The sequence below is a fragment of the Canis lupus genome, chromosome 12 (assembly GCF_003254725.2).
Source record: "Canis lupus dingo isolate Sandy chromosome 12, ASM325472v2, whole genome shotgun sequence".
Classification (NCBI taxonomy): Eukaryota; Metazoa; Chordata; class Mammalia; order Carnivora; family Canidae; genus Canis; species Canis lupus.
The window spans coordinates 15,274,158-15,296,413 of record NC_064254.1 but is presented as its reverse complement, the minus strand read 5'-3'; the positions used below and the strand labels follow the sequence as shown (position 1 = coordinate 15,296,413).

General features: G+C 40.2%; 1 protein-coding gene across 10 annotated transcripts in view; it reads left to right on the top strand.

Moving 5' to 3' along the window:
- The window catches only part of ADGRF1 (adhesion G protein-coupled receptor F1), a 91,776-nt gene extending 75,692 nt beyond the window's left edge, over positions 1-16,084 (top strand). For 7 of the 10 annotated variants that reach the window (XR_007401153.1, XR_007401158.1, XR_007401155.1 and 4 more), the window contains 3 exons: positions 2,285-2,351; positions 12,991-13,366; positions 14,748-16,084. Coding sequence is in view for 2 of the 10 variants with exons in the window: in XM_049092138.1 (XP_048948095.1) it covers positions 2,285-2,351; positions 12,991-13,085 (162 nt within the window). In the remaining 8 variants the exon portion in view is untranslated. Of the gene's footprint in view, positions 1-2,284; positions 2,355-3,592; positions 3,813-12,990; positions 13,496-14,747 lie in introns of those variants that run through there. The other 3 variants (XM_049092138.1, XM_049092139.1, XR_007401159.1) reach the window with 3 other exon arrangements.
- Positions 16,085-22,256: the final 6,172 nt, after the last annotated feature.

Here is a 22,256-nt window from a genome sequence, read left to right as displayed (position 1 = left end):
TAACTATGCTTAAGAAAAGGAGATACAGCCCATGTGGCTGCAGTATAGAAAAACCTGTCAATAGAGTGAGAGAGGACAGCCCCATACCGCCAAGTAAAAAGTCAGAATTTTTCTCATTTGAAAACCAAAGAGAGAAACACACCCCAAAGTAAATTAAAACAAGAACAAAAGTAAGGATGCCTGACAGTGTTTTCTCTCCCTGTTTCTAATGTAAAGTGTTGACGCTTTGCAGAACGCAGCAGTGGTCATCGAGGTCTTAAGGAGCATTCAGTCTTTGTACTCCCTTTCCAACGTCATTTTTAAATCAGATGACAAAAAAAAAAATGGGATTTTGTTTTCAGGTTAGGTGGCTCATTTGCTTGAAAATAAATGCATAGTTGGCAGAGGAGAAGATGGGTGTTTGTAATTTTCTGAGGGAGTTTAGATGTAAAACAGGAACCCAGATTACAGCAATTGAGAACAGAGAAGGCGAGGACAAGTTACCTCAGTGGGAATGTTCCTGTCAAGAAACTCGTTGTGAGAGAAAAGAGAGTGAGGGTGGAGACCAGATGCAGACTCAGGACCAGCCGTGGTGGTAGAGCTGAGTCACGAGGGTATAAGCAAGTCCATATGCTGGGAGGGATGAGCCAGCAAAGCGAGGCTGAAGACAGATGGGGAGTGGAGGGGAATGACTGAGGGAAGAGGATTCCTGGGGGAAGGCGGATGGAGTGTCTAGTCTGAATACGCAGGGATCAGCCTCTTCCCTGGACACAGGAAGCATCAGTTTGATGCAGATGGACGATGGGTACAGATGGGGTCACCGTGTGAAAGAATTCAGACCTGGATACCTTTTTGTGTTGTTTTATTTTTAAAGTAGGAGAAAAGGCTATCCACTAAGAGATGTTCGGGAAATGGATGGTAACATAGGAGTCTTAAAAGAGCAATGAAAATTTGGGTTGTTAGCTGAATGGAATGAAAGAAGCCAACAATGTTCTCAGCAAGGACCATCCCTCAAGACACCATCACACTGTGTGGACGGCCCCACAGTGTGGTTTTTCTCAAAATCCTCTCCCTGCTGGGGTCTCAAGGCTCCTTCTTGGCTCTTCCATTGTCACCCTTCACTGAGAGACAGATACTGGGGACCCCTACAGATTCTCCCTCCAGGGAGAAGAGATTTATTTATTAATGGTTCCAGTGACCCAGGCCCTGTTATTTGATCAACAACTTAGCTTCATGTCTGAAGAGGCTGCTTTCCCCCAGATTGTGTAGAGTCCTGAATGTGTTATATAATCTAAGAATCACTTCTCCAAATGGGGTAGGATGCAATTTTAAATGCAGTGATAACGACTATAGAATTTTTCTTTAAGGGTTACAGTATTATATATTTACTCAGTCCTGAATTCTAGAAAATCAATTTTGCTTTGGATTTTTTTTTTACATATCTCATTTCTCTCTCTATGATAATTTTTTTCCAGAGCTCAATGTGGGATAGCCATTTACATATTTCAGTGAAAATCAGGAGCTATCATTGAGCTGTCCACTGCATATAACAAGAACCTGTTTCTCACATCTTGATTTAGCTTCCTCATGACGTGGACTGTGGCAGGAAATGGAAGCTTTTTGTTTGTTTGTTTGTTTGTTTGTTTGTTTTTGCAATATTCCTGGTGTCTAGCACACAGTAGTACTCAACAGGAGGTATTAAATTAGTGAATAAATTCATGGGTGGACAAAGACACAATGTATCTTAATACTTTTACCTTTCCCCATAAGTACATGCTTCTTATTTAAATATTTTATTTCCTTTAGATAATTCAGTTTTCAAAATTTTGAACTGTTTAGCCTCTGTTCCAGTTACTAAAAGATTATTCACAAAGAGATTTGAATACTAAGATGAGTGAGAATAAGGCAAAGTATTTATTTGAGACCATTTTTATAAAACTATTGTTTTATCTCCATGGTTTCCCCTTTTAGAGGTAAGTGTGTGAACCAAAGAAATATAAGCATGGACATCAAAAAGATAACATCTTCCTTAAAATTGCTTTCTAGTTTGCTGTTAAAAGTTGTGAGAATAAGCAGGAACACAAGATTCAGTTAGAAATACATTCTTAAGCATTTTAAAGGAGAAAAGTGTCCTAAAGGAGAAAGAGAAAGAAAGGAGTACTCTAATTTCTTGAAAAAAGAATGGTGCCCCACATCAGTGGAGTACTAATAAAAGGATTGCTAATGACATTAAGATGTCAAGAAATACAGAGCATGACTAAAATAATACTATTGATGTCAGAATGACTTGTTTTTCTCTGTGCAGCAAGACTCATCAGATGTATCTGCCAAACCCAAATTCCCAAAGCCTTTCAACCCATTGCAGAACAAAGGTGAGTTAACAGTAAGTCAAAGGTTAACAAAAGGTAGATGAAAGAATGTGAATATATCATATGAGGAAAATTGAAGGGCTACTTTTAAAAACCTCATGAGAAATAGGGGAGTATCTGCTGGTCCTGTGTCTGGGGTTCATCAGGATGGTACACATGGCTGATAGAACATTGTCAGGGAGTTGATGCTCATGGAGACCACTAGTGTCCCTTTTAATTTCATCACAAATCACAGCCATTTCCTCACTTAGACATTCTATAAATGGTGATATTGATCATTGTGGTCACGGGGTACAAAATGTGATTAGACAAACACCAGTTGTATCCTTCCTGAAGTTCGAATCAACTTTGTTCCAGCTACTGAGCAGTAGGCGTGGGCCACGTATTTGTGCCCCATTAGACATACCCTCCTTCCTAAAATACCTAAAATATTCCCACAGAGGGAGAAGCCACCATTTGCTGTGGGTGAGGAAGCACTGTCCCCTCCACCTGTGACATGCATTGTTTTTATGCTCATTATTAGCTGTTGCTAAAATCAGTGATATTCAGTGCCTAGAGGACTGCTATGTAAGCATTGCAAATAATCGCCGTATGCCTGGAGGAGAAGAGTGGAACTGGGGGGGCTGAGGAAGAGACATTGCATTGCAAGTTAACCTGAAGTCATCTTTAGGTGCCTGAGTTCCATTTCATGTTAAATTATGTTACTATCTTTATGAAAGCAGGGAAATAGGCTGCTCATTTTAGGTTCCAAGCAACATTATTTGACTTCCAAAATAAATTCAAGTGTCTGAACTCACAAAGGTACTTCCCTCCCAAAATTTTCAACATGCTCACCCAGAAGCCTTGGGTCCCCATGTCACTGTCACCGGCCAGCCTGAGTGCTTTTGACAAATCTCTTAACCTTTTTGGACATTTGTCCCTCATCAGTAAAATGAAAAATGAAGAGATCACAAAGTTTTCTTCTAGCAACAACATTTTATGATCTCAAACCTACTTTACGTCATTTCCCAGCCCTATCTGAGAGATGTGGTGCTTCTTTTCTCGAATGAGAGAGGTCTGACAAATACAAGTCTCTGGCATTAATGAAATGCTGTCAGTCAAACAATTGCATTCTGCATCTTTCCCTACCATCTTCCCGGACCTGGCCAGAGTTGTAAGGGATTACATAGGCTTCTTTTCATTTTGGTCTCATGCTTGATTCTGACATAGCAACAATAACTCTTATCCTCTCTTTCCTCTCTTAGGCATTTATGTACTTTCTCATACTGGTGAATCCTCAAATGACATCATGCTAACTCAGTTTTTATCAACTGAATAAGGCTGCGAACCATAAAATCAAGGAAAATTTTTTTGGTGCAACTTGACATTTAGAGCTAAATGTCAGTGAAAAAATTAGCTTAATCTTAAATGGAATTTTCTGATTTAGAAGTCTTGGAATAAAATAAAAAGGTTTCAGCAGCTTCATCACGGCTCATTGTATCTTCAGTTAAATGGAACCATTTATTTCCATGTGGTTTGATTCAAAGAAGTTGCTTCATAAATGTAGAAAAGTGGGTTTTATTGGAAATTGCGTCAGTGGTACCAGCTTTTCATTGCCGTGAACTATGATTTCCTTTCTCATCAAATAACATTATTCCCATGGCATTTCCAGTTATCTGAATTGGAGTAAGAAAACTTCATGAAATCACCTTAGATAAATTGATGGACCATGCATGCTTTCTATAAAAAAATCATCGGTGCAAATTTCCTAGGGAAAAGGTATTTGCTTCCCAAATTTTTTCTTTTTTTTTTCCCTGAATTTTTTCACTTGAATTATATGTTTATTTTTTCTTTTTAGGTTCAGTCACTTAATTTTGAAATTTAATCAGAAATAAAATGAAATATTCCATTACAGACAGTTTTGTAGCCATTAGTTGGGAAGTATAATAAATGATTTCGTAGGTAATGCAGTCTTTTTCAGTCTACGGGATGCTTTCATCTGGTCCCCAGGCCAGTGAAGTGAGGTGTCCAGGCTGATCTAGAGCAGAGATGAGGTAACAGATGTTCAGAGAGGTGGAGTGACTTGTGGAGATTGGGAAGCCAGGAAAGGGGTACTAAGGACTTTTAGGACTTTGGATTCCTAGTCCAGTTCTACAGCCTATAACAGCCTTTGGAAATCATCTGTGACCCTAACAACATTTATAAGGTCAGATATGAGATTCATTACTCCCAGAATTCTCTCTATGTAGGAGGCAAATTGAAAGAGATTTTGGTTGTCACCTTTCAAGAAGATACCCTAACACATCCTGGTTTTCCTTGATAATCACTGTAAGTACTTTTGGAATTCTTTGCATGTATAGCCAGGGCCACTTTTAGATGAGATACAGAACAGCAGGTGGATAGACACCACATAAAGCAGTATTTCCTTCCCATACTTTGACCTTTTGGGCTCACCTGAATTTCAACTTTGACTACTGGGCTCAGGACTTAGCCCTCTGATTTATCCTTGCTTCCAGAAATCTTAGAAATCCTTGAAATCTGTACAGGTAGTGTTTAAAGCAAGTGTCCACTATTCTTGATGCCTTGCCTATATTAACTCATTTAATATTTATAATAAGCTTGTGAATAGGGAATATTACTGTCCCGTTTTACAGCTGCAGAAAGAAAGGCACAAAGAGGCTAAATAATGTGAGGAGGGCAACATGGATGGTGAATGGCAGTGCCAAGATCATAGTTGTGGATGTTGAATTATAATAGGTAAGGGGTTATATAAATTAGACTATAAGGGCAGCCCCCATGGCGTAGCAGTTTAGTGCCACCTGCAGCCTGGGGTGTGATCCTGGAGACCCGGGATCGAGTCCTGCGTCAGGGTCCCTGCATGGAGACTGCTTCTCTCTCTGCCTCTCTCTCCCTCTGTGTCTCTATGAATAAATAAATAAAATCTTAAAAAAATAAAATAAATTAGACTATAAGAAAATGGCATTGTTTATGTAATTGTAATTATAATCTTACACCTTTTGGTCTGTAGAATCCTCTAGTAGTCTTGCATGATCTAGTTATTATTTTACGCATAACCATGATGTCCTGAATCTCAGCACCCTGTGATTATGAGATAAAGTCAAGTTCATTTATCATGGCTTTTTATAGTAGTATATTAATTCAGACTGTCTTAAGAAAATACTACCAAGTGGGTAGTTTAAACAACAGAAATTCACTTTTTAATAGTTTAATAGTTCTAGTGGCTAGGATATCCAAGATCAAACTGTCTTTAGGGTTATTTTCTGATGGAACCACTCTTCTTGTCTCATAGACCACCACCTTCTTGTTTGGCCCCCCATGGCATCTTCTCTGTGTGTATGTAAATAGAGGTGTCTGGTGTCTCTTTTAAGAACATCAATCCTATCAGATAGGGGTCCCACCCTGATCACTTCATTGAACCCTAATTTCCTCCTAAGTGGCCCCATCTCCAAATACAGTCACATTGGAGGTTAGGGCTTCAACATATGAACTTTGTAGAGACACAACTCTGTCCATAACAAGTAGCTATAATTATTATTGGCTGTTTAATTGAAGTTAGGGTCTTCCAACATGTCCTCCCAGTTATTTCTTGAAGTCCCCAAGGGGATAATGAAGGCCAGTCTCACAAGGTCACTGCATATGGCTTCATAGGCTGTGTACTAAAGAGGGTGCCATTCTTATCCCTGTGCTATTAATGGTGCTACCTAAAGTGGTCTGGGCCATAATCTGCAGACATTTGTGGTCACCCTGACTAGGTCCACCCACCTTGGCCTCCCTTTTTTTTTGGCCTCTCACACATTCACAGTTGCTGTTTACAGAGTTTCTTTGGTGAAGCCTCACTCCTACACCTCTCTTTCATAGACATTGTCAATGCCCATACCAAGATCCAATCCTAGATGTCTCTAAGGTTCCTGTTACTCATGGTGTCAAAATGGTTCAGAGTAACCTCCTCTTATTCTCTGACTCACTTTGCCTGGATATACCCAGAATATATCAGTTCTATCTTTCAGGCTAGAGAGGTCAGATGTGAGTGCCAGCACTTAGTGAAAAGCAAGCCCAGAAAGGTCAAACTCTAGGCTGGACAGTCCCTACCCTACATTCTTTCACTGTTCTCCTACTGACAGGAGAGGAGACGTGGATGCCTTTTCATGATGCCAGTTTGGAGTTATTGATGGAGGAAGGCATCAGAGCATGTAAATTTATGTCAACCATTTGGTACTCAGGCCAGGCTCTCTACCACAACATGTCCTCTTCAGGGCAGTGCATCTGAATTCAGTCCCATGGACACATTGAGCACTCAATAGGCAGGTGCAAGTAGGACATAGAACAGATTTCTGAATGGGCTATTTTGAGAATTGCACAATCTTAAGATATGTGTTAGCCTCCCGACATGAATAGGCTTCATAATATTCACATAAAGAGAGCAAGGGGCGCTTCTAGTTAGTGGTGGTGGATTAAATAGGCATACATACAATAAATGAAAATGCAAGGTTCCACATGGCACCAAGACATAGCACAGGTGAAGAGCTATAGTGAGATGCTCAAAGGAAATGATGCAGGATCAGTAGATGGTTTCATACTCCACAGAGATATATACAAATCAAAAGAGAAGTTTTTGAGAATTTCCTTGGAGAAAGCTACTCCATAAACCTCCTCATCTACTCTAAAAGGTGAGAGAAGAAGAGATGCTTTTCCTCTGACCTCAAACCTAATGAAAGATTTCTCAGTCTTCTATTAGATCACAGGGCTGACTGGGAGGGGGGAATGGGAGTTCTGATTCTTGCATGAAACTGTGGCCACAGCTCTGCTAGTGGGGCCCTGAATGGTTTCTGAATTGAGACCAGCCTACATACCTAGGATTTGTCAGGGTGAAGCAAGTCTATGTGCTTTCCACACATGGTGCATGGTGAGATAAGCAAGAAAAGAGAGACAATATGGGTTTGTCTTGGATACTGTGTTATCAGGCCCCCCAAAGTGGTGGAAGCAGAACAGCAAGAAGCTGGTGATGAAGCCAGATTAGAGGATGAGAAAGGTGTCACAGGTGAGCACCTGGAATACAGAGGAATTTGTGTGAGTTAAAGGAGTTACATGTGAGAGAAGTCAGGGATATGGGATTTCTGAAGAGTTCCTGCATGCACCTTCCCTTATTATCGAGAGAGACCTGGCACTATATGAAGGCAACCCCATCTTATGCTACAAAACTCTCTTCCCTGGAGTTGAGGGAAAGGAGGTCAGAAACCTCAAAGCCCGAGGTGGGGTAGAAGGAGAATAAGAAAAGGTAGACAAAAAAGTCCATCAAGAGAGATATGGCAGGGCAAGCAGCCAACTCAAAGCAGGACTCCACTGGGGGAAAAGAGAAATTTAATGCCAAATTATTTGTGTTTATTACTATTACATGAGACAGGACATCCTAATCACCAAAATGAGTGTGTTTGCTATTGAAAGTGACCACAATGCTGGAGATGTTGGAGTAATATCTGGAACATATGCAGTGGGAGGGAAAAGCTTTTCCCACTGAATAAATTTTACAATGATGATGAGAGACAAAAGAAAGCATGTTTGATCCCATATCCTATGCCATGTTTGTCTAACCCACTGATTACATACAACAGTCACCTCTGCTCCTTCCCAAAACGTTACTAAAAACAATAAAAGAATAGGAAAAAGAGTAAGACATTGCAATAGCTGCTATTGCTGAATTTAAAAATTGCCACAGGGGGAGCCCTCGTGGCTCAGTGGTTTAGCACTGCCTTCAGCCCAGGGCGAGATCCTGGAGACCTGGGATCGAGTCCCACATCGGGCTCCCTGCATGGAGCCTGCTTCTCCCTCTGCCTGTGTCTTTGCCTCTCTCTCTGTGACTTCCATGAATAAATAAATAAAATATTTTTTTAAATTGCCACAATTTTTTTAGGAGCTTAAAACAAGCCAGGGACACCTGGATGGCTCAGTGGTTGAGCATCTGCCTTTGGCTCAGGTCATGATCCTGGGATTCGGGATTGAGTCACATTGGGTTCCCTGCAGGGAGCCTGCTTCTCCCCCTGCCTATGTCTCTGCCTCTCTCTGTATGTCTCTCATAAATAAATAAATAAATAAATAAATAAATAAATAAATAAAATCTTTAAAAACAACAGCAACCAAAAAAAAGTCACGTTCATAATCTCACAGCTTCTACAGACCAGAAGTCCGGGTGCAGCTAACTGGGTCCTCTGCTCAGGTTCTTGAAAGACTGTAAACAAGGGCTGCATTTTCAACTGGAGGCTTGACTAGGGAATTCCAACCCTTTCAAGTTGTTGATAGAATTCATTTCCTTGTAGTTGTGGGAATGAGAATCTTGAATTTTTGCTGACTATTAGCTAGAGGCTACCCTGAGATCCTAGAAGCCATCTATACTTCCTGCCACATGGGCTTCTCCAACATGGTCACTTATGCCCTTAAGCCTTCAGGAAGAGTCTCTTACTCCAGTCTGCTCTTAAGATAGGAGATATATAACATACCGTAATCAAGGGAGTGACATCATATAACTTTTACCATATTTTATTGCTGGAAGTAAGTCACAAGTCCTGGCCACACTCAAGGAGATGATAGGTAAAAAGAGATCCGCAGTTAGGTTTGTGTCCCTCCAAATTCATATGTTAATACCTAACCTTCCAAGTGATAATAGTATGAAGTGGGGCCTTTGGGAAGTGTTTGGGTCATGAGGGTGGGATCTTTGAAATTGGATTAGTGTTCTTTTTTTTTTTAAATTTTATTTATTTGAGAGAGAGCATGAGTGAGGGGAGGAGCAGAGAAGCAGACTCCCCACTGAATAGGGAGCTGGACACAGGGCTCGACTCCAGTACCCTGAGATCATGAGCTGAACAAGCCAAAGGCAATGCTTAACCAACTGAGCCACTCAGGTGCCCCAGGATTAATGCTCTTATAAAAGACTCCACAGAGCTCTCTAACCCCTTCCATTAAGTGTGGACAAAGCCCAAAGTTGGCAGTCTACATTTCAGAAGAGGGCCATTGCCAGAACCTGACAATACTGACATCCTGATCTTGGACTTACAGCCTTCATAACTATGAGAAATAAATGTTGTTTATAAGGCACTCAGTCTACAGTATTTGGTTATAGCAGCCTGAACCAACTAAGACAACATCAGTGTGAAATTTCAGGTCATAGAAGAAAAAAAAGAAGATCCAAACATTTTCAGAGGAGGAAAAAAAAGGTTTTATGTAAAAGGTCAAAATCAGAATATTATCAAACTTTTCACAGCTACATCATCATCTAGATAACAACGGAGGATGGTTTCAAAATATTGAGAAAAGAGTATTGCAACCCAAAAGCAATTAAGTGTGAGGAAAAATAAAGATCTCTTCAGACCAGAAATTCTCCATAAATTTTCCTGCAATTCTTCTTTTCCCAAAAGCTATTGGGAAATAGACTATCCCAAATGTGGCAATAAACCCAGAGAGAAAAAGACTTGGGTCCCCAAAAATGAAAGATGCATTGGAAGAGAGAGCCAAGGGAGCCTCCAGGGTGGGAATAAGTGGAGCCCGGGGCAGATACAGGCTGGATCTGCAGAGAGATTGCTTGAGAAGATGAAAATAATAGGATACCTAATAGATCTGAGAGTTATTTAGAAGAAATTTACATAGCTGGGGATGGGTTGGGATGAATTTTTGATGAGAACACAGAAATCCAAGCAAGTGAAAAAAAAAAAAAAGCAAATGTTACATCGAACAGAAACAAAATATGTGGAAAAGAAAAAGTAATTAAACATACTACCTAGCTCACCTGTGAATATAGTAGACAGGGTACCAATAATGCAAAAGTGATTTTGATATAACCAAGATACTAACAATAAAAGTGTTTGGGAAGATACAGGATAGGAGGTCTATATTGAGGGATGCCAGAAGAGACCTACATCTTCTTTCTTTGTGTTTGGAAATCAATAAAACTGAGACACCAAGATGCAACACTATAATCATGATATTTAAAAAAATGGAAGTAACTATCAAAAGAAGAAGCTAAAACAGTTAACAGAGATTTTCCCCGAGAAGCAGCAAATTGTAGTTTTTTGAGTCTTGAAATCATATCCATGTAACTGTGGTTAAATATAAATAAATGTGGGGTGTGTGTGTATGCACTCTTGCATATTGGAGAGGGCAAGGGATATCTTAAAAGTTGGAAGTCCCCTTGATTCATTTCCTTGAACTCAAAGGCCCCAGGACTCTCCAAGCTTATGTGGCTTTGGCCAGCTCCTTTGGGTCTTTGAGATGCCTATGAGCCCTCCAACTGGAGATGTCAAGTAGGCCACTGGATATGCTAGTCTACTGAGCTAAAGATGGTACTTAAACCTATGGGACCCTATGAAATCATTCAGTGAGTACAGGGCAAAAGTGAGGAGGTCCAAGGACTGAACCTGAGAACCCCATCATCTATATACAGGGAGAGGAGGAAGATCCAGAGAGGGGAATGAGAAGGAGCAACCCGTGAAGTAGGAGGGAGACCAGGAGAACGTAGCACCTCGGAAGCTAAGAAAAGCATTTCAAGAGAGATTTCAAGGATACAAGAGCCAAGGTAGATAAAGACCCTGACTTGCTCATTCCCATCTTCTACCAAGATAAAATAATATAATAGATATGCAGAATAAGAAATTCCACTGTGGGAAAGTTTCACACTGAACATACAGAATGGAATCAAATTTAGACTTTGCCTGGCCTTATATTGGATAAGCTCTTCTAGATCTGGAACTAGCAATTTTAGGAAAGAGCTGTGAAGAGTTATTCTGTAGCACCTAGCAGGTTTCTCAGACTGATGCAGATTTTGGCAAGAGTCCCAAATCTGTGTCCCTACAAATGATTCTTAGTGGAAAGCATTTGTCTTTTGTTAAGACGGCCAGCGGGGCTGTGCTGTACTTGCCTTTATCAAACTTGAGGGGGCAGACTCTGACCAAGAAATAAATCCTGGACAGATTATTCAAAGCTTAAGTACACCTGAGATGCACTCAGGAATCAGGGGGAAATAAAAGGCATTTTAATCCAACTACTCTAATTAGGAACAGTTTACAGTGTACCTAGTGTGTTTTGTACAGTAAAAGCGCTTAGGGAGCTAAGAACATAATAGCTCTGTTTCAAGATGGCAAACAATGCCTCTATTTCCTGGGTTTATGCTCAAGGGTGCTGGTGAAGGGGGGAGGCTGCCTGCTTCTAAGCCAAAGCAGGAATTAGCCACGATTGGCTCGAGATTTCCACCTGCCAGAAAGGCAGTGTTTTATTTGAATTTGGGCTGCATCAATGGGATATCCTTGGGTGCTTTGGGCAAATTCAGAGTTAATTCAAGCACGTGGTACAAAATAGGTTGGGAATATTCTGAGCTTTTTGTATTCTTCTCTTCTTTTCGGAGGAAGTAGTATAGCAAATCTTATAGTTTTTTTTTTTTTTTTTTCAGAAAAGAGCCACACACTCCATGACTGAGCTAATTCAAACTCTTTACAAATTACATATTGTACCCAACATACTAGGGGTAGAGGGGGCAAAATAACATCAACAAAAACTGGCTGGATGTTGAGCAGGGACTTACTAGGCGCTCAAAGCTTCCTCAGGAAGGACCAGAAAGCTTGCAGGGTGCTCCTCAGCCCTCACCTCACCGCCAGCCTTGCTTTAGCACTTAGCGTGATATGAAGAAAAGGTGGGAGAAGGAATAGAGACTATGGAGCCTTTGATACTCCAGTTTCTGTGCTAGACTCAGCCTAGATTATCTTTGATCCTCGAAACAACACTCTAAGGTCTATATCCTTTCCCCCTCTAGAGAAGGAAGTGGTGGCTCAGGGTTTGGGTAACCTGCCTGTGGTGAGAACAAATACGGAGGGAGGAGAATCTGCTCTACCCCACCTGGCCTCACTTCCCTTGTTCAGAAAGCCCCCCGGGCTCCGCCTACACAAGTAGCATAGTGCCTGATATTTTATGAACAGAGATGTACCCCTCTGGGATAAATATTGGGTTCCCAAGGCTGTCTTTTAAAAGATTACCATGGGGGATACCTAGGCTCAGTGGTTGAGCATCTGCCTTCAGCTCAGGTAGTGATCCTGGGGTCCTGGGATAGTCTTGCATCAGGCTCCCCGCAGGGAGCCTACTTCTCCCCCTGCCTATGTCTCTGCCTCTCTTTCTCTCTGTGTCTCTCATGAATAAATAAATAAATAAAATGTTTAAAAATAAATAAACCAAAAAAAAAAAAAAAAAAAGGATACCATGATACCAAGATACCATGACATAATTTTACCAAATACTTTTACTTCAGACTCTCTCAGTCACTCGAGTGAGGTTGGAGGAAGAGTTGGGACTTAAGGAACAAGTAAACCATAAGTGATGGGAGAAGAGTCCCCTGTTCACAGATGACAACGAATTTTTCCCAGAATGGGTCTACCTTTCACCTGGTTCGATCCCAACCAAGTGTGCTAGTTATATTTCCTTAATGGCCTCCTGGCGCGGACATGGAGGGTTGTCTCTGGGAAGGAGTCCTTGGGACGCCTCACTGCCAGTCGCCTCAGGCATCTCTCGGAGTTGCAGTTTCCCATCAGTAAAACCACAGATCTGCATTCATGAGATAAGCTTAGAGAATCCTGCCAGTCCTGCCCTTCTCTGATTTTGTGTCTCTTCATAGGTAACATGCTGAGAGAAGAGAAATTTATCACCAAAGAGGACCAGCCCAAGTGGGTTTGGCAGGACCTTATCTTGCTGGGTAGGAATCAGAGATAAAGCATTGCCAACAGCTACATTTATGCCAACCAGATGGGAGGCAACACCCCTTTGGAATTCTGACCTGATGCTTGAAACCAGAGCAGAGGAGTACCCCAGTGTGATGTGCTGCCAAGGGATACATTGCTTTTATGGATAAGGTTTCCTGGTTCTTAGATGTCAGCCATGTCCCCAAACAGGGCATGAGCAAGGCAGTTGTGAATTCCATGACAATGTTCTGCTGGGCACTGCCAAGGACAACTCTTTGAGGCATGAAAGCTTTGCCGGGCCCTGGTGATAATGTGAGTTTGTTTTACTGAAGTTGGCTGGGCCAGGGAGCCAGTCCTACCTGTCCTGTGCTTCACCAGATTGTGGGGAATGTTATACAGCCTCCCTCCCCATCAATTTAAAAAAAAGGAATAAAAACAAAGTGACATTTACGGAATCGTTTCCAGAATTTAGGTTGACAATTGCTTACTTGTTAAAGTCTGCCATGACATGAATTGCCCATGCCCTACTTTCTCTCAGACCAAAGCCATGATTCCTCAAGCCTATCCCCAACCAGTGGCATCAGCACGACCAGAAACTTGTTAGAAATGCCAATTGTTGAACCCACCCCAGACCACCTAAAGCAGAAGCACTGGAGTGGGGCCTAAGGATTTATATTTTAACAAGACACCCAGGTGACTCTGACGCACACTCAGATTTGGGAACCACTGACTTAGAGAACTCAGGGAGGGAATGTTCCAGACTGAGGCTGAAGATAAGCATTACCAGTCTCTGGAACCTCCCCTCGTGTATAGGTCATGAGAGTGAGGATTTTTTTTTTCTTTTTTTTTTTTTTTTTTTTTTAGTTTTTTTTAGTTTTTTCTTTGGATTTTTTTTTTCAATTTTATTTTCTATTGCCAACACTTCTGAGCAGAGAGGTGTTTAATGCTGGATGGCGGGATTCTGGGTAATGTGAAATAACTGTTAAGAAAGAGTTTGAGGCCTGGCTTTAACACTTACTAAATGTGTTAACTTGTTACATTCCCAAGCCTTCGTTATTTAATCCATAAGCAAAAGTAATAACTCTATGTAAAGCTGGGAGCACGTGAGAGAAGCTGAAAGTTTTTTGTTTTATTGTTTTTTTTTAAAGATTTATTTATCTGAGAGATTGCACATGCACACACAAGTAGGGGGAAGGGCAGAGGGAGAGACTTTCAAGCAGACTCCTCCCTGAGCACAGAGTCAGAGGAGGGACCTGATCCCACAACACATGAGCTCATGACCTGAGCTGAAAACAAAAATCAGATGCTCAACGGATTGAGCCACTCAGGTGCCCAGAGAAACTGAAAGCTTTTAGCATATTGCCTGGTATTTGCTAAGCAACCAACAAATGGTGGCTATTAGTGACATTAATAATGCTAATGTTCATAATGAAGCATGGATTCCATATAACATTGTTACTGCATCAAAGCAGTGCACTGAGAGGAAAGATACACCATAGACAAAGCTTCAAATCTCAGTTCTGCTACTGGCCACCTAGGACAGGCTATCTTCTTATCTCTTTATTTGTAAAATAGGAAAGATCACAATTTTCTTGCAGGGTCACTGGAAGGCTTAAATGAAGTCCATAGAACAGTTTGTTTAGTGTCTGTACACTACAGGTATTAAATTTTCTTTTTCCTTTCTCTTTTTCAGTGGGAAAATAAACTCCAACTTTTAAGAGTATGAAGGTCAGTGCATAGGGATTTAATCAAACAAAATATTCATACTGGGACATTCTATGTGGATGGCTTAGAAAACACTTGTTTAAAAGAGGCGGAAACCAGGAAGACCATGAAAGAGAGGAACCCATTATGCATATTTTTTTCTTGCTCATTATCCTATAGAAAAATTTAATGACCCTTGATTTGTCAGAAGAAAAAAAAACCAAAAAGAGCTTTTGAAAAGAAGAATACTGAAGAGTTCAAACCAGAAGAAAGTACTAATTATTCTACTTTGTTAATGTAAAACAGACTTCAAAGTTATCAAAAAGCATTACTGTAACTTCTAGTTAGGACTTCTAATGTGCGATGCTCTCAGTTTTCCAAATTACAAGATTTTTCTAGCTTGTCTCTCCCTCTGCTTTTGTGTTTTTCTTTAAGGAAGGCCAGCCTGCAGCCTCAGATATCGTTCTCTGGGCTTTCTTGTTTTCTACCCACCCCCACCCTGCCCCACCCCTCTCACGCTGCCACCAACATGTGTGCATTGTCCTCACCCTGGCATGGCAGGAGCTGGGAAGGGTTATGCAGCCCAGTTATATACATTTGATTGAGTGTTTACATGAACCAAACTTTTCATTCCAAGTTATAAGCATAAGATGTATTGGAGGTGTGACTATGGGGTAATGAGATTGACTCTTTGTTTCCCAAAATGGAATTTTATGTTTTATTTATTTATTCAGTTGAGGAAGTTTAGTATGGTGACCAGAAGTACAGAATCTGAATACCACATTTGCTTTATAGCTCTCCTACTCAGCCATGTGTCCCTGGGAAGTGATTTAGCTCTCCCAAGGCCTCAGTTTCCTCAGTGGTAAAATTGAGGCAGTGATGGGACCTGCCCACAGGGTTGTTAAGAGAATTGAATAAAATAGTGCATGTGTAGCAAAATTTCTGGAACATAATATGTGTTTAGTATATGTTAGCTATTCTTACTTTCAGCTTTGATTTTATTACAAATATAAAATGTATATAAGATAGAAAGTAAAAATCCTTTCCTTATTATACTTTTGCCCCCCCCCCCAGCTCTCCAAGAAATAATCATTGTCAAACATTTGAAATACATCTGTTATGACTATCTCTGCCCACAAATGGGGCCCACTGTATACATTGCAAGCTTATATTTGGTGTTTATTTCAAAAATTCACGTAAAGGAAATTTGGAAATGTTCTATGAGACTGAACTAGGTATGAAATACAGAGGGTATAGATCTTATAACTTTAGCGCCTTAGAATTATATCTAATTTTCAAAATAAAAATCACTGTTTTATATGGTTACTTATATGCATAAAAATGGTCTGGATGAATTTCATTTTCACAAAAATTTCACACCCCTCTCAAATCTGCTGATTTGGTCATCATAGTAGATATGCAGAAAATCGTGATGCTGACCCTGAAGATAACTCCAAGAGAAGCGTTAACTCCACACACACACACACACACACACCCTTCCTCCTCCCACCTCCATGCCAGGCCTGGTAGTGTTATGAAGTTCCAATCAACGTGTTAACTCTGGGATTCCTCCTCCAGCACAGCTGATAAAACAGTTTCATGTGCAAAATTACAGAGCAGACATAGATGTGGCAATAAGCAACTTTGTTCAAGATCTGAGATCATCGGCACCTTGGTAGGGACGCAACTTCTACTTCCAAGAGGTGAGACTTCATTACCGAATTCCAGCTTTTTCTTTGCAAATATTTCTTCTGGATAAACTACAGTACAGTATATGTGTGTTCAGTTATCTTACAATGTTTCCAGGAGGAGTGGTGGCAGGGAGTCTAGGATAAGGTATGCTCACACACACTCAGCCCCCACACACACACACCCCGCTTTAAGACCTGGTTCTGCCTCCTGGTTGGACATGTGCCTAGGTATAGGTATATTTTCCTTGTGCCAATGCCAGCTGAATGCTCATGGTTATCATCTTCACCTTGTCCAGAAAGAGTCCAGTCAAGTCGACTTATTAAACATAAGCACCAGTTAGACTCAATAAGCCTTCTCTTAAAAATCTTGTGTCCCATTTATATGACAACATCAGATTCTTTACACAGAGAATGCCACTTAATACTCCTTATAATTATCCTCTCAGTTCTATAGAGGAGGAAACAAGAGACCAAGTTTCTGTAGAAACAAGTAGCAAAAAGTAATAAAAGTGAGATTTAAACTCAGAAACTCTCTCACTCCAAAACCCATGTTCTTTCTGCTCTAAAACTACTTAAGATCCAAGAATCGCTGAAACGCTGGTAAGAGAGAGGGTACTGAGATACTTTCTGGTATCTATCACATTATTCTACTCTGGTTAATGTTTTTCTATCAACTGTTGACTTAGCCCTAGCAAGAAATGCCATCATATAAAACACTGGTCACTAAAACACTGGCCATGGAGTTCATAGTTGGCAGTCTTTTGCTGAGTCTACATACATCCTTCACAGCCATCCTCCAGACATCGCAGGCTCCAATCTTACTTCCCCAATAAAGGATTTCTACATATGTGTGGATCATGGGCACAAGTAAGACCTGCCAGCAAACAAAGGAAAAACAAACACATAAGTAGGGATCCTTTATTGGGAGTTGGAAAGCATGAAGGCATAAGAGGGATAAAAAAGTAAAAAGAGGGAGAGAACAATGATTTATATAAATACTTATACTTATGTACTGAGGAGAATATCTTTACTTCCTTCTATTTGTCAGAAGTAGAAGGTCTGGGTGGAAGAAGTGGAGAGCACTAGAGGACAGTGTCATTTTCAGAAAATACCGAAATATCAGTTACCCTTAGTTTTAGGATAAGGAATAAAAAAACATGGTCTCCCTTTTACACTCCTCTTATGAATTGATATAACAACTCACTCCATGTTTTCTTAGTTGGGGAATTTCTTCTTCCTAAATACATCCCATAAATCTTGGGACAGATCCTTTCTTTATATTTAGTTAAAGCTAAATCTGGGGATTTGACTAGACTTGAAGCCATTATGCACAATAAACTCTACCATACGTACTCAATCCTTGGAGTGCACAGATGACATAGGCAAAATAAATAACTGGCTTTATGTAAAGGGATGAACACTTTTGTGACCTTATTAACATTGGTAGTCATGAAAACTTTGGAATGAGCAATCAAACTTCATTCTTCTGGGCCTGGGCATAGAGTAGGTCAGCTTAGAAAAGGACATTTACCTGCATGCACTTCTGAAGGAAAGAGAAAGAACATTCTTTGAGGGTTTTTTTCCCCTTAACTTTTACTCTAATGGAGAAATGGGCTGTGTTTTTAGTAAACACCACTGGAGACCAGTCCATTCAGGAAAACAAACATAGCACTCACTCTGCAGGTCTCTAAAATGTTTCTGCTTGGAAGTATACAAACCTGAGACTCACTTTGAGCCTTTTCCAAGATTCATTCATCTACTCAACAAAAATCTGGGGGGCTCCTATCATGCGCTAAACACTGTTGTCAGTATTAGAGAGTTAGGGATATAGTAGTGAGCAAGATGAACAAGGCAGGTGAGGTTTCCGTCCCTATGGAACCTTTGTGTTGCTCACCTAACCTGCATTTCCACATGAATACCAGCCCATCGCAGGCCTACAGCTTCTCAGCTTGCCTGGTCAGTTTCTTGTTCTTGCCTAACCTCTGCCATCTTGCAAGGTGTTATTTTTATGGATTTGGAATATGTAGGCCCCACTAGTAAATGTCATAACCACTCACCATGTAGTTTCACTCATCTATAAAGCCCACCCACTCTCTTCCACCTTCATAAATCTTCCTGGCTCTTCATGGTGTAGGAGGCACCCATATCTTATGTGAAGACATTTCTGAAAAAAAAAAAAAAAAAAGACATTTCTGCTGCTCCTGCCTCTGGTCAGCTCCTCTCTCCTCTTAATCTTGTAATATTCATGTGGCCACCAAGATTTTACAGGTAAGTACTTATTGCATACCTTTCCTATCATTTGCTGGTCTTTGTCTCCTTTAATCTTTTTTCAGCTGCTAGATTACTCACTCCTTCGCAGCAACTACTGTGTTTTATTCTTTGATGGTATAGCTAGCTCATTGTGTTAGATTCGAATATGAATTGTGTATACTTGAAACATACCTTTTCATTTGCTAATTAAAATCTTTTAATAATTGAGTTATGTTCTGAATCATTCACGTATATATCCATTTAACATATTGTGAGTTCCTATTATGTCCAAAATGATGTGGTACTGTGGGGGATAGAAAGGAAATTGACAACACAATGTATGCCCTTGAGGAATTCATATTTTCCAAAATGAGTCAAGAAAGGCCAAGGAACGATTCAACAATTTTGAAATTAAAAATAACTCCATGTCATAATTCTTGGTTTTACTTACGAGAAGTTGTGTGTGTGTGTGTGTGTGTGTGTGTGTAAGTGTGCCTTCATGAGTGTGTGGGGTGTGTATTACCCTTGATTGACAAGAGGAAAGGCTGGCTTTACCTCATTGTATACAACTTTTATATTATGTCAAAATTGTCTACAGGAAAACTAGTGATTGGATAAAGGCTAAAAATGATTCAGTTGATCATTAGATGTTGAAAATGTAAAAAAGAATCCACTAGAAGATTGACCTGTATTTTCTCAACCCTAACCAATTAATCTGTGGACTAAGTAATTGGTTGTTCACAGATATTTCACTCTTCATGCAACTTGAAAAATGGGCACCACTCTGATCAAAGCAATTTTGCTTTTTCTATTATTTATTTATAAATCTGCTGTAGGAAAAAAATAGCTCTGGGAGTGGCAGAAAAAAAAACATGGCCAAGGAGGTGAAGAAAGTGAGGTCCTTTTCATTTTTTTATTTTTAAGATTTTATTCATGAGAGGCACAGAGAGGGAGAGAGAAAGAAAGGCAGAGGGAGAAGCAGGCTCCATGCAGGAAACCCGACGCGGGACTCGATCCGAGGTCTCCAGGATCACACCCTGGGTTGAAGGCAGTGCTAAACCACTGAGCCACCTGGGCTGCCCTGAGGCCCTTTTCACTTAATGTGACTATATATCCGCCTCAACACCGTGATCCAAAGCCACTCACACCTCCCTGTGTGTGTGTGTGTGTGTGTGTGTGTGTTTAATTTAAATTCAATCTGCCAGCATACAGTATAACACCCAGTGCTCATCTCATCATTTGCCCTCCTTAGTGCCGGTCACCTAGTTACGCCCCGCCCCCACCTCCCCGTTTTTTTTTTTAAACATAGATGAATCTTTCAAGCAGCTCTTTGGTATTTTCCCATCTCAATTCTCTCCATTGTTTGCCAAGCCCTTCTGGACAAACCAAAATGAAAAGTATTTCCTTCTTGGTGGCTGTTTGGTCTGTGGACCCGTATCTGCATGTGCTCGTGTGTGCGCTGCCTGGCTGGTAGGTAGAGATTTCCCCCACACACCTGGGCTTTGAATGGAGCAGGAAGGAGGAGCTTATTTTTTAACTTAGCAATAACAATGCTGACTTAGGGAGTGCTTAAGAAAACACCTAACACTGCATGAAAACAGATAACTTAGATGTCATTCATAGCAGCTTGATGGTCATTAGAAACAGTGCCAAAAGACAATTTTTATGGGTCCTAGAACCAAATAATATTGGGGCTTAAGGCCGATTCTGTGTATGAGGGTGTGGGGAGTGATATTTTATTTCTTCAACTAGGATATGCTGATTTTCTACAAGCTTTTTTCCTGACATTATGGTATTTTCCACTTAATGTCCTGTGTGTTATACTTATATATATTAAAGGATATTTATAATTTATTCCTCCATTCAATCAATCACTTATGTTGATGAAAAAGAAATATGTGGGTTTTTTTTGTTGTTGTTCTATTTTATCATTTTGTTTTGCTTGTTTTGCTCCAAAACAAATGCCAAAGCCAGAAATGGTGCCAGGTAAAGTACTGCAAAATTACCAAAGATTAAATGTGGAAACCCTGGAATCACTTAAGGTGTCTCCTGTAGATGTCTGTCCTGCCAGTCTAATGTCTTGGATAATGTAATGTGCCTTTTGAACATGAGAATTGAAAGGGGAGGAAATGGTCAAATTCCAAAGTAAATAGAATAGAAATAGAATTCAGATTCTGTGTCCATAAGATGACAGAGGCTTGAGTCCCTGTCCTAATATTATATCCTGGATCTGGTTGTGGTCTGGAAGGTATAATATAGGATCCATGGAAGAATGACAGTTCTACTATATATGCTCTATCTTTATGGCTCAGCTACAGTAATTTCTCATTGATTTTCTAAGTTTCTAGATTAGAATATGCTGAAGCACTTGGGTTTTCATTAGGTGAGAAGATAGCTTTGTCATTACCTGGTAGCTTATCCTTTATATGTCTCTTTCTATCACGAGATTCTCATCCCTTTGGATGTAAGATTGTATGTATGGCTCACTCACCTGTATAGCTCCTGGTCCTAACACAAATTGTATAAGGTTTGCTCAGTGAATGAAGGAATGAAAGATTAAATTTAATAGAGAAACAGAGAATTCTTACCAAGAAACTTTCTCTGTACAATTGGCTTTCCAAGGTAATTTTCCATTCTTTGGTTTTAAACATTGACACAAGGCCTGGTATGGGGATAAAGAAATAGGAAGGAAGGAGAAGTCTCTGTTATCCCGTAAGGAAATGCAAAACTTGAATGGGAGAATAAAAAATATATTTCACGGGAACTGAATGTGGGCAACTGAAAAAATCATTAATGCAGAAGAATGTAAATGTATCACAGGTTAGCTAAAAGACATCATACATACACACACACATACACAATTTAGAAGGTGTATGCAAGACAAATTTGCTCAGAAAATTTTCCCATGTCATAAATAATTTTCAAAACATGATTTTAATGAGGTGCATGCTCTTTCATCATGATGTTGTACTGTATTTAATAATTTAACCAATCCTTCATTTGCAGAGCTCTGTAGTAAAGAATTAATCTTACCCAAAGAGAGGTTTGGCCTTTACTTTGGCTACTGGGAGATATTCTCTTGGCCTTTGGAATGTCCTGCCTGATAAGAGTGTCTTTGTTTACTTTAGGGTTTTTGTGCCACACTGTGCAGTCTAACAATGTGATTTATGACGGAGGCTTTAAAGTCATGTGGCCTCTGCTTTACCTCCAGAGGGGTTGGTAACACAGGGATTGACAGTCACACAGGCAGTCAACTGTATATATGTGATTGAGCTCTAATAAAAACTCCAGACATCCAAGAATCAGGAGGCCTTCTCTGGTTGGCAATACTTTGTCATATTGTCACACATTGTTGCCAGGGGATTTCATGCTGACCATGATTCTACTGGAAGGACACAAATAGAAGCTCCACATTTGGAATTTTCTGGAACTCTGCCTTATGCATGTCTTACTTTGGCTGATTTTCACCTGTATTCTTTCACTACAATAAACCATTACCCCAAGTATAATAGTTTTTGGTGAATTCTGTGAACCTTTGTGGATTATTAAAACTGAAG